Here is a 12,826-nt window from a genome sequence, read left to right on the forward strand (position 1 = left end):
TAACAATTGGTGATCGGATGGTGCCCAGTTTTTTGTACACTTATTATATCTTATTGGAGTTCTATCGACGTTCGGACGACGGCGATTGATATTTAGATAAAATCAAGTTAATCACACGGACAATTACATGTTATTAATAATAACTTATTATAAAAGGAACCTAGATATAATTTTGTTTTGTTATACTCCCCATGCACGATTAATATATGTATAATATATTTGATAAAATCAATTTAAAACTTATAGTAAAAATTCTAAAATAACAACTTGAATGCCAATATTCAAAATTAAAATTATTGTATTTGAAAATTTTGGGTGAGCCCTGGCCCACCCTCTGGATCCGCACTTGAATATTGCCCTATTAAGCAAAAAAACGGGAAATAATCTTCCATAGCTATCTAAATAGGATAAAATATCTATACGGAGAAAAATATTTTTTTGATTAAGCTAGGTATACGTTTTTTTGAGAAAATTTAATGAACATGAATATTGTACATTTTGTAACTATTATAAACTCCTCATATATAATAGTATATACTATAAATGTCTTTAAGCCTCATGAAATGACTATATTATGTATTAATTATTATAATATTGATACACCAATAGCCGACGGGTGACGACGAATGTAATAACTGTAAGAAACGGATTTAAATGCCCATAAAAAATACGATTAAATAATGCACTTATATATCAAACAATTTTTTTTAAATGCTCTTAAAATTATTTTTAACATTGAAAAAATTCTTATTCTTATTAATTATAAGTCTAATTGGATGTATGTGTAATATAATATTATATAGGTACTTACCTAAGTGTGTCATCTACACATGGCAACTTGGTTATATATATATATTTGATCGGTAAAAACATAATAAAAAATAATAAAAATAGAAATATGACAAGGTAAAATTAATAATATTTAATTTCATTGTTTTAGAGTGGATTATTTTAACTACATTTTTGGAAAATGTTCCCCATTCTTATGTAAAAAAGAGTTAAAATAAAAATATTTTTATATATTGTTATAATTATATTATATTAACTCATACATTTTACAATTATACAACTGACAAGTACGCAAATAATATAATAATAATTTATAAGAAAGAAATATTTGATATAAAAATAATACTAGAATTTAATTTATCACTATTAGCATAATCAATTGCATTTAGCGTGAGTTGTCATATTAAAGTATTTGATCACACAAATTACTTTAACCTAACATTAGTTGCTATATTAATAGTAAAACAACTTACCTCAGTAATATAAAATAAAGTACCCGTGTGTTTGTGTGTTTAAAATATTCTAAGATATGACTTTATATTTAAATACTGTCAATATTAAACTTGATTTTATCAAATTGTTGGATATGTTGTTTTTAAATATTCAATTTAATTTTGAGTATTAATTTTCAAAAAGTTAAAAGCATTTAAGTTTCTTAAAGTCAATAAGTTCAAGAATACATTCTCACTATTATGTAACATAATATTATATGTTTATTTGCATATAAACATTGTTTTTTATGAATATTTCATCAGTGGAAACTATTAACTTCCGAAATTTGTTACTACATATTGTATAATTTATTTTTATTTCATATCCTTATTTTTATTATTTGTTTTAGTTTTAGTTCCTTGTTAGCACTTATAAATTCAAATATTAATAATATTTTTTTAATTTTGTATTATTCTAGATACCAACAATGAATACAATGAAGAAAAAGAAATCTGCTGGTTTAAAAGTAATTAACAGATTTGTATATGATAATTAAAAGTTATAACTGCTAATACTATGCATCACAGATTTTTTAATAATACTTAATTTAACAATATGATTTAAACATTTGTTAATTTTCTATAAATTTTTTCTACTAGACGATCTTTTTTCAATTTTTTTTCTAAGATGTATAAAAAATTTATAATTTTAAAATACTTATAACTCGCTTTAAAATAAAAATATAATAACACGCCTATGAGGTACCCTAGATAATGTTCTTAACTTTAAATTCTATAATAGGTCACTTCACTCTAATTTGAGAAATTAATATGGTTATAGTCATTTTTGTGAACGTAAAATTTGCTATGTTGCGCGTGGGTTAGAGAGAGACAACAAATACTACGCTGGCATCCTCTTAACTAATGTATTTTATTATGCTGAAAACAACAGTAAATTCAGAATTTTGCTGTAATTAAGTTTTAATATTAATGCCATTTCAAATTCCAAATTTGACACCTGGTAAAGTAACTTGGTTTCAGTAATTTTAAATGTAAATTTTAAAATAAATGTTCTATTTTTTTATTATATATTATTTTATTTAAAACATATTATATAGAGTTTATTATAAAAAGTAATAATTAATGAATAGATCCTGTATGTTTATACACTAAAAACAATCAAAATAAACCCATTTTTTTTTAAATTTATTCATTTAAATAAAAAAAATTTTTTTTGTACTACATTTTTTATATAAATTTCATTTGAGACTATTTCATTGTAGATTGTTAATGTTGCGCTAATGCTATTGTTGCAAAATAAACAACTTCTGATTTTAACCAATTCATTTAACTATATAACTTTGTTACTATTTGAATTTTTCACCTCTAGGCTTAATTATTTATTTTTTTTTTACTTTATTTTAAATTTAAGATATATACAATTTTATAAAGCATTTTGTTTTTTTTTTTATGAATTAAATAAAACACTATAGTCATATTCTATACGGTTAAACATTTTATATCTCTTTTAAATTTTAATATAATGTTTAATATTATGTAGAGGATGATTTCTATGTTGATATCAACTGTATGTTGAAGGATTTTTCTTATTCATTTTAGTTCAACATTTTTAAATTATTATATCCGCTTTTTTTATTATTTTAATTGATATAATTAATAATGGTTTATAATTAATGAGTAACTTAATGGTAAGTTAATAAATACATATTTTATTTCATGTTAGACACTTTAACAGAAAGTTTAAGTAAAAATTATGAATTGAACTACAAAAATTTAATATAACAAATTTAGTATGTATTGTTTTAGTGCAGATTAATTCTTTTTAAATAACATTCAATTTAACATTCACTAATCCAATTAAATAATGTTAATATAATAAAACAAATATATAATTGAATTACAATACACATTTTTTACTATTAAACTTAGTATAATTTGCTTAATTTTTGTAAAAACACAACTTTATTTAATTAATAAAATTGAGTCTAGATTAGGTTATATAAAACATGAAAAAATAATTTCTTGTTGTGCTAATTGTATATTTTTAGAAAACCAATAATCTTTCAAACCTAGAAGCACATTTTATTGGATTTGATATTGATGATAAAGTACTGAAAAGATTTGAAAATAAGAAAAAATGTAAGTTTTTCAATAATTATATGTTCATACAGCTTTTATATTTAACTTAAAATTCAATGTTATTACAAATTTTATAAAAAAAATTTATATGGTCGTTTTTAGTATTAAAAATGGAACTTAGTAAAGAAACAAGTGAGCCTATGGAAGTAGACGAGCCAACTGACTGTGCATCCATTATTCATAATAATCATGTTAATAAAAAGAAACAATCTAAATCAAGTAGTAAGTTAGAAAATTGTATTTGTAAACCTGTTTATATTCTTTTGTTTTATAACACAAGTAAAACATATATATATATATCTATAATTTTTTAAATAATTTATAGTATCAACACCAGAACCTAATGATATAAAGAATAATTGGAGTAATAAGAGGCATAAGAAAGTCAATACTCGCAGTGATACCTTAGAATCTTTGAAATTACATGTTCCGCCTTCCTTAGGTGAGTGGCAAAAATTTATAATATATGTATCTGAAAACATAAAATCTCCCAATTCATTCTCACTTGGTACACAAAATTTTCCAATTCATTCACATTAAATATATATATATATACGTTAAATGTTAATTTTTATAGGTGTTATTAACTTAATTTTTGAGGTATTTATTGCTATTCTTTCTTGGAATATTAATATTTTTATTTTTACGTACATCCATCATATATTCTGCAAACAATCTTAGGAATACCAACATAATATATTATTTATAGTTAATAAAAAAGTAGTAAAATAAGATAGACAAATGAATATCAATCTGTTGTATACACTAGGTGTACTGTAAAATAGTGTGAATAGGTTCAAAATATAAGTAGGTTATATCTTTGAAAAAATTTACATTCTTTTATAATTTCATTGGTAAAGTAAAATCTATAATATACATAAAAATTTTAAGTCACCACGATTAAAAATTATGAAAGATAATAAAATAATTAACACGGTTAAAATATATAATTTTGTCCAAATTTACTTTACAAATATAATTATAAAAAATAATTGTTTTTAAATATTTTTAAGAAATTTTTAATTCAAGTTCAAACTACTTATGATGAACGTTGTATTTAATTTTCATACTTCTACTATACAAATTGGGTAATTTTAAAAATTTTTACTATGAAATACTAAAATACTTGTAGTTGTCAAATTTTTATAATTTAGACAAATTTTGTAAGTATTTGAGCTTTAAATGCATATAAGAAAAATTGTGCATATATAATTGTATAATGTTTATAAGAATAACTTGTCTTAGGCCCTGTATTAAATTTTTAAGAATTTAGACCCAGTGAATAATCAACATTTATAGAAAAATAATTTAAATTTTTTTTATGCTTGTAAATAGTTCAATAAGTGTCTAAATATTTTTAAAATTATATTATGTAAGTCAAAATTAAATCAACTTTCTATCCAAAACCACCCATTTTATCTTCTGTTTGTCATAAAAAAAAAAACACAAATTTAAAATCAATACATAAATTACTCTGCTTAAAATCTAAAATAAGTACTGAAAACATATTATATTATGTTAACCTAATAATTTATTTATTTAAGTTATAGAAATTAAAACTATATTTTTCCTAAAGAGAGAAGGTCTGCATATGCTAATGAAAAAACTAGGTAAAATTATGTTCTGCATGCATATGCATCAATATCATAAATAAAGACTAAAGTGATAGTGATATTATTTTTATTAGATGAATGAAATTCTAATAAATATTTACATTTATTTAATTTTATGTTTAAATTCTTTGAACTTTTTATATTTTGATGACTATTGTTTTTGCAATTATGTTTGTTGAATTTAAGATAATGAAATTGGCTAAATTAATTAAATTTAAAAAAATAATTTTTAATTTCTATGTTTAAAAAAAAAATATATCAGAATTATTTATATTTTATTTTAATATCTAAATGTCAAATAATAAATTATTTTTTCTTAATGTCTCATTCTGTAGAAGTAATTATTTTTAAATTTTTACACATATTTTTTTTTATTAATTACCATTATCTTTCTTTTATATTAAATTACAATTGCTAAACTTACTAACCTAGTAAAATAATAATAATATTGTGTAACATGTTAAAGTTTTAAAGAATACATAGAATATACAAGTTAAATTCAAAAATGTGTTGGTATTACAACATGGCACTCAGAACCACAATATTTTAGTGCATAATTATCAATTAATGTAAACAACATTAAATAATAAGATAAATATGTTTATTTTACTACTCTATATTTATAATAATATTCTTATGACATTTCATGATTTAAGGGCAACAATAAATCATTGATGTATCTTATGTTATACAAATAAATAGTACCTATTATATTTCATGTTTGGTGTATGTTTCATACTGTGTTCAAGGTTTTCTAAATATGAATAAAGATAGAATTTAATCATAGATATTATTACAAAACAGTTTTGATATATTATGTTAATTGATTTTTTTTTCTCTAGAACTTACCACTCCTACATTCAACTTAACTTTTTCTAACACTAGAACGCGCCGTAGTACAGCCATAAAAAATAAATCAGTTATCAGTGATGCTATTTTCAAACTCCCATTTGATCATGGTAAGTAAATTAATTATTAATGATTTATTTTAGTGGATTATCTGTGATAAATATTTTTCAGGATGGAAACGAGAGTTAGTATATAGAACATCAGGTGAATCTGCTGTTACTCCGGCCAATAGAAGTGGTGATGTATACTATTATTCTCCAAATGGTCAGAAACTACAATCATTACGAGACATTCAGGAACAATTGGATATTTTATCTGATAAAACTTCTCTTACTATAGATTGTTTTACATTTTTAAAACAACCAATTGGCGTAAATGATAAATCAAAAGAACTGATCAGAGATGCACATTTCAAATCATTTAAGGTAGGTAATAAAAACAAAGCTGCATATGAACCGAGTCCCAGTATAACTTTTTATGACGAATTGAATTACAGCTTTTTTAGGGTATATACCAATAGGTCCAGTGAAATTTTAGGTATAATACTAATTGAGTCCATGTTTTAATATTGATTGAGTACCGTCAAATTAAAAAAAAAACATTTTCTTTCCTATTTTTACAGGCTCCTCTGTCAGTAACAAAAAAATTTACAGGTATGGTTAAAAATGATTTTTTTAAAAAATATTTTATAATATAAATATATAATAATTTAGGGGTTTAATATCATATGAATAATTTTTGTATAATTAAATAAATATAGATAATGATAAAATAACATTGTTTATATTGGTAAAAATGTATGGGATAAGCATTGTGTATACTCAAATATAGTTATTGTGTTTAATTGCAACAGCTGCATTTGATGTCCAATTTCTTTTTCTTTTAAATAATTTCTTGTAATTATTATAGGAACACTTCTAATTTATATATATATATATTTCGCATTGTATATTCAACAAAATGTTTATTAATTGCCAATTGGTAAATGCTTGGATGGGCTGAATAAAACTACCTATATAAAATTATATTTTACTCAAAATAATCCTAGGACTCAATTAGTATATGTCTCGTTTGTATCCGGGACTCAATTAGTATATTATTTTTTTCCTGTTCAGGTATAGGGACTCAATTAGTATACAACGAAAAACAATTTTAAATTTAATTTTTGTTCTTTGTACTAATCAATTTATTTTATCGTTAAATAACACTTGAACATGAATTTTCATGAAAAAAAAATTGATGGAGAAGAGTTATACAAACCTTAATAAAGAGTGTATAAAACAATGATAAAATAATTTCTAAGTTTGTATGATGCAAGACAATTTTGAGAGGAGCGATTTGACCTTCCTCACAGTACCGCTTTCAATTAGTATACAATTTTTTATTTTTTATTCCTTGGTTTTTTTATTGAATCCTGAACATCTCAAACTGAGAACTTCTAACAGTTATAATTTAAAAAAATTTGTATTTGAACAGTTTGATAGTTCAAATTTCATTAAGTTTGGAATGTTCGAGAAAAAACCGAACATTTGCAAAATTATCTTCATATATTTTTAGGATAACACTTCTGTCGGTGCTGCTGTTCAACCTAAAAAATCTAAAATACCTGAACAGCGCCCACCATTTGATTATGAAAACAAAAAGTCTGCTAGTAAAATGAAAAAAGATGCGAAGACTTCCTCAAGATCAAGATCCATAAAAGGTAAATATAAATATATTTTATATTTAGCTAAACATTTAAACTTCTTTAAATGTAAACTACCACAAACATTTAATACAGGTAATTATGTTGTTATGTTCTAATATAAAATAATAAAGACCTAACAATTTATATAATAATTTACCACTTAATTAATATTTTAATTTTAATTTGACTCTCTAGTAGCATTGACAAGTAGATACTAATTTCCCATCTCTTGCTAGCATACGGAGTATACAACTAGTAAGTCCAAGGGCGCAGCCAGGAGGAGGGTTTCAGGGTTCAGGCCCCCCCAAATTTTTTTCTTGAAATAAAATTGAATAGGTTTAAATGACTATTATATTTAAAACTTGTATAATATAACATATTTATACTCTGAACCCCCCATACTTTTTCTAGCTGTACGGTCTTGAGTAAGTCAAATCCAAATCAAAACAATGAGCTATAAAATATCATTAGTATTGTTTATCTATAGTCTATACCCATAGTGTGACGTCCTTTTAATAAGGAATTGATTTTATTTTAATATACCAATTATAATATTGAAATTTGCTTTAAATTTAATTTATATTTATTTTAAATAAAAAACCTATTTTGAAAAATAAATGTTGATACATTTGAGTATGCACCTTTCTTAAATAATGCATCTCATTGTGAAATTTGAAATTGTGTACACAATGCAATCTATCTATGAAATATTTATATTTAAATTAAATATTATTCCATATAATTAAAATTGCATGTAAATATGATAATTTTATATTCAGTGTAACTTTGTATGTATTTATTTGCTTAATAATCTGAAAAAATACAGTTATATATTTTATTGTGCTATTTGAATACAGAATAAATGTTTTACATTATTACATAGGGAATTCAGAATCAATTCTGCGAGCTATTGAATCTATTGTATCGAGAAAATTGTATCCTAAACTTGAGATCATTGATTTCATGAAACGCCGGTAACATATTATTTTTTTTTGCTTATACAGTTTTTTGCTTATTAGTTTATTATTTGGCTTTACAAATATAATACAATATTAAGGGGTTGTAATCCTTATGCTTGCTTCTACATAATCCTTTCTTAATCAAACCATATTATACGTAAATTATAAAAATAGGTTGCCAACATCAGATAGGAAAATCATCATGCAGACTCGTTGTGGTAAGCGGTGCCCTAATATTGATGTGCCTTGCTCTTTATTGTGTACTCGTTGTTTAGTAAACTATCACACAGAATGTGTCAACGTAAATGTTCACTTAAAAATTATTGGTTATGTATGTTTAGTAAGTAATCATTTTAATTTTCATTATTAATTTTTTTTAATCTATAAAACTGTTTATTACATTTTTTTGTTAATATTTTTTACTTAGCACTGTCGAATTATTATGAAACAAAGAGATACTCGTGTACAATCATCTCATACTTTAGTTATTGGTGCTACTGAACCGGAGAAACTACGCGTTGAACCGATTCGTATAAGACAAGTTCATCAGGCACCAAGTACGCCAATTTCTAAAATTGAAGAACCACATTATAAAATTGATGAATATAGAGATGGAAATGTATCCAAAACTAAAATAGTTGATGATAGTTTTCACGAACAGTATGTTTATGAAATAAAAAAAATACGAGGACCTAGTTTAACGACTTGTGTTATTCAAGAGCCCAAAAATTTGGAAGAGTAAGTTAATATTTAATTTTCCCTATCCTTTGGTGGAATGTAATAGTAGACCAGGCATACATTAGCGTTGGTCATTGGTCTTGCTTGTATGAATGAGTGTAAGTTAATTTTCGTTTTTTTTTTACTGTTTTAATCATTTGGTTATGTTTGTTTTTAGATTTGAGTGGAAAGTCAATCGTTCCTATATACCTTTCAACCCCTATTTGTTATTTACTTATTGTTTCATACAATATGTTTCAAGTCCTAATTTTATTTACATGTAAAAGCTAGTGGTCTTTATATATGCCTGGTCAGGAAAATAATTACCATGCACTCTGGCTTTGGGGAGTCACTGATTTCTTGATTTAGATTATACCTTTCCAATAGATATAAATATAACGTATCCCTCGAAAAGGCCACTTGTCTCCGGTTCTCTTCTCCTTATTTGTAAACAGTGTTAAAAACGTCATAAAATACTGCCAATTTCTCTTGTTTGCCGATGATATAAAGTTATCCCATCGTATCAGTATTCCTCAGGATTGCATCCTTCTCCAAGATGACCTCAATTCCTTGATCATATGGGCTGCTACCTATGGGTTAGATATCTATATCCCTAAATGTACATTTATGTCTTTTTATCGTTCTTCTAGATGAATTTTTAATGTTATCTATTCTATATCTGGTGTCCTCCTTGAACCTGCTGGTGCGTCTGTAAATTATTTGGGTATAACATTTGATTGCTGTCTTAGATTTAATGCACACTTAGACAAAATTTTATGTAATGCCATAAAAATGCTTAGGTACTTTCTCAGAATTTTTCGCTCATTTGTTCGTTCTCTACTTGAGTATGTGGCTGTAATCTGGTGTCCAACAACTATGAATGATAGCTACCAACTTGAAAGAGTCCAACGCTAGTTTCTGAAGTGTGTATCTTTCCGGTTATCAATTGAATGTCCTCCTCATGACTACAGCCCAGTACTTTTCCGCCTGGGCTTAACCACGCTGGCTACCAGGAGAGTTGAAATATCATTATTGGAAAAACTCATTGATGGTCGAATTGACTAGCCAGTTCTTTTTAAAAAAAATCAATTTTAGAATCCCAACTTTTAATTCTCACTGTATCCCTTTTCATATTCTTTTTTGTTCTGTGAAATATTTGCCAAATAGTCTTAAACCACGCAAGATTAGTAAACGAGGATTTATCGTTTCTATTGGGGGGGCTAAACCAGTTATTTATGTAATGTTCACAATGTTTTGTATTTTATACTATTACGTTTCATAAATAAATAATTAAATATTTAAGAATGCTTTTATATAATTAGATCAATAAAATCATTATATAATGAATTTTTTTTTTCAAATTTTACAGGAATTCTGAAATGAATGGTTCATTTAAAGAAATTGCAACTCCTTTCGCATCTATGCAAACATTTAACTATATGGTTAAAGCATTAGGGCACATATTTAAATATTTAAATATACATGAGCTTTTATCCGTTTCTAGAGTATGTACCGCCTGGAATATAATTGCAATGAACAAGTTATTAGTAAGTACCTATAAACTTTAAATTTTTCACAATATATATTTGTCAATTTATTCAATTATTTTTAGTGGCAAAATTGTCGTTTAAAAAATGCTATGGTCTATGACTGGGAAAGGTTTGTAGACTCTATTGATCAACAAAGAACTGATATGTTAGATACTAGAAAAATGTCGATACCTGTACAAATTGATGAATTCAAAAATTTTTGGTTGCATTTTTCCAAAGCAATGAAAAGAGCACAGAAGTTAAAATTCATTGAATTGTATAGATGTCCTACCCATGTAGTTGAAGATATTATTCACTCATTACCTCAACTTGAAGTACTTAATGCAACTTCAATAAAGTAATAAAGAAAAAAATATCCAGTTTTTTTTAAAAATTATTTTAATAATTGATTTTATTTTTAGAAATCCAAATGTAACAAAAGAGATAAAAAATCCCCATGATCTTATGGCCCTAAACTTAAATTATTTAGGCCAAATGACAAACCTCATTGAGTTAAGACTAAAAGGTTTAACTGGAATCAAATTAACATCATTGCCATCATTTGAAAATTTAATAAATTTAAATAAATTTGTAAGTTTATTAAATAACTTAATATTTATAGAAAAACAGTTATAATATTTATTATGTTTTTTATTATTTAGTCATTAACCTCTATAGATTCGTTTCCAAAAGACATCTGTCAGAGTTTGGATACTATTACTGATAACATAGAGTTTTTGGAAATTGGTGATTGTGATTTCTTATCAAAAGATTTTGCTGTGTCACTAAAAAGATTTGTCAATTTGAAATCGTTGAGATTGGAAAATTGTTACGGTAAATGGGAAAGTTATGCACAAGACGTTTTTACTGCTATTAGGGGTCTTAAAAAGCTCACTATTCTGGAATTGATAAACATAGAATTCAGTAATTGTGTTGAAGATGAATTGGAAAAATGTGTTGGAATTAAAGCTTTACTAATTATTCCTGCTTATATGAGCGAAGTATGTATACTTAATATACATTATATTATTTTATAACATATATTTATTTATAATCGATATTATGATTGTCTTTATTTTTTAGTCTGCAACTACCAACTGCCACTTGATTGATTGCCTCGAGAAACTCTCCAAGACATTAACACATTTGGTTTGGGGATTGACTCGTGAATTACTCCTTGCTACTGACTTATTTATAACGAAATATCAACAAAATCAGCATAATATTGATTATAATTTAGAATTATCCCATACCAAAGAAAAGACTAACTACATACCTATACTAAGGACAAGAAAACCTAGACAGCGACTAGGAGAAGAGCCTGCTCCCAAAAAGGACAAGAATCAAGACAAATCAGATGACGTTAATTTAGTTTCAATTTCTGATCTAGAGAAATTGTTAGATACAATGATGCCGGATGCTAAGACTGGGGTAATTAAGGTTCCCTTTTCGAGAACAGTTAGAGTTTATTTGAGTGAACTGTTTAATGATCTTTGAATTAAATGTTTAGTATTCATTTGTTTCTTTACATTAAAACCATTTCATATTATGATTCTATTTTTGTGAACATGAAACATTTTTTATTGTAATTCAAGGTTGAAGATATTAATAACAATTTAAATTATTAGTTATAACTTTTAATGTATATGTATTATGTTTTTCTGTATGTATAATAAAACTGATCATTAAGCGTAAATATTATACATTTAATAGATTTATAATTGTAATAATTTTTTTCATTTATAACTCATATATTTTTTTTCATTTTGTAAATAATATAAAACTATAATTTGAAACTGTAAATTATTCCATTCATTGTATAGTAATAATAAAATTAATTTTAATTCAATTCTAAATAAGTTAGATTTAAAGAACATTTTAAGAAACTTAAGTATTCTATAAACTTTTTATAAAAAAAAAACAATTCACACAGTATATCATTCTTAAAACTGAAATCAATTGTCTTTAATTTAGATATGATTTTATTATTAAAGTTAATTAAATTTTTTTTATAAAATTATTAATTCAATTTCAATAACTGACTATGTGCCTTGCTTAAATACAAAATAATACTTTTCAAGTAATTGGAAAA

At 24.6% G+C, this 12,826-nt stretch overlaps 1 protein-coding gene across 1 annotated transcript; it reads left to right on the forward strand.

Moving 5' to 3' along the window:
* Positions 1-1,708: 1,708 nt before the first annotated feature.
* Positions 1,709-12,231, forward strand: LOC113549344. Its single transcript, XM_026950601.1, has 15 exons — positions 1,709-1,747; positions 3,290-3,380; positions 3,483-3,602; positions 3,706-3,822; positions 5,836-5,952; positions 6,014-6,267; positions 7,400-7,544; positions 8,413-8,503; positions 8,663-8,828; positions 8,916-9,226; positions 10,575-10,752; positions 10,818-11,092; positions 11,157-11,325; positions 11,397-11,735; positions 11,818-12,231. The coding sequence occupies exons 1-15, from the start codon at positions 1,709-1,711 to the stop codon at positions 12,229-12,231; spliced, it is 2,826 nt and encodes a 941-aa protein (XP_026806402.1).
* The last annotated feature ends 595 nt before the right edge of the window (positions 12,232-12,826 follow it).

The sequence above is a fragment of the Rhopalosiphum maidis genome, chromosome 1 (assembly GCF_003676215.2).
Source record: "Rhopalosiphum maidis isolate BTI-1 chromosome 1, ASM367621v3, whole genome shotgun sequence".
Taxonomy (NCBI): Eukaryota; Metazoa; Arthropoda; class Insecta; order Hemiptera; family Aphididae; genus Rhopalosiphum; species Rhopalosiphum maidis.

Coding starts and splice junctions, on each gene's coding strand:
- LOC113549344 (XM_026950601.1), top strand. CDS start 1,709: ATGAATACAATGAAGAAAAAGAAATCTGCTGGTTTAAAA. Junction 3,381..3,482: donor ATTTGAAAATAAGAAAAAAT/GTAAGTTTTTCA, acceptor GGTCGTTTTTAG/TATTAAAAATGGAACTTAGT. Junction 11,326..11,396: donor TAATAAATTTAAATAAATTT/GTAAGTTTATTA, acceptor TTTATTATTTAG/TCATTAACCTCTATAGATTC.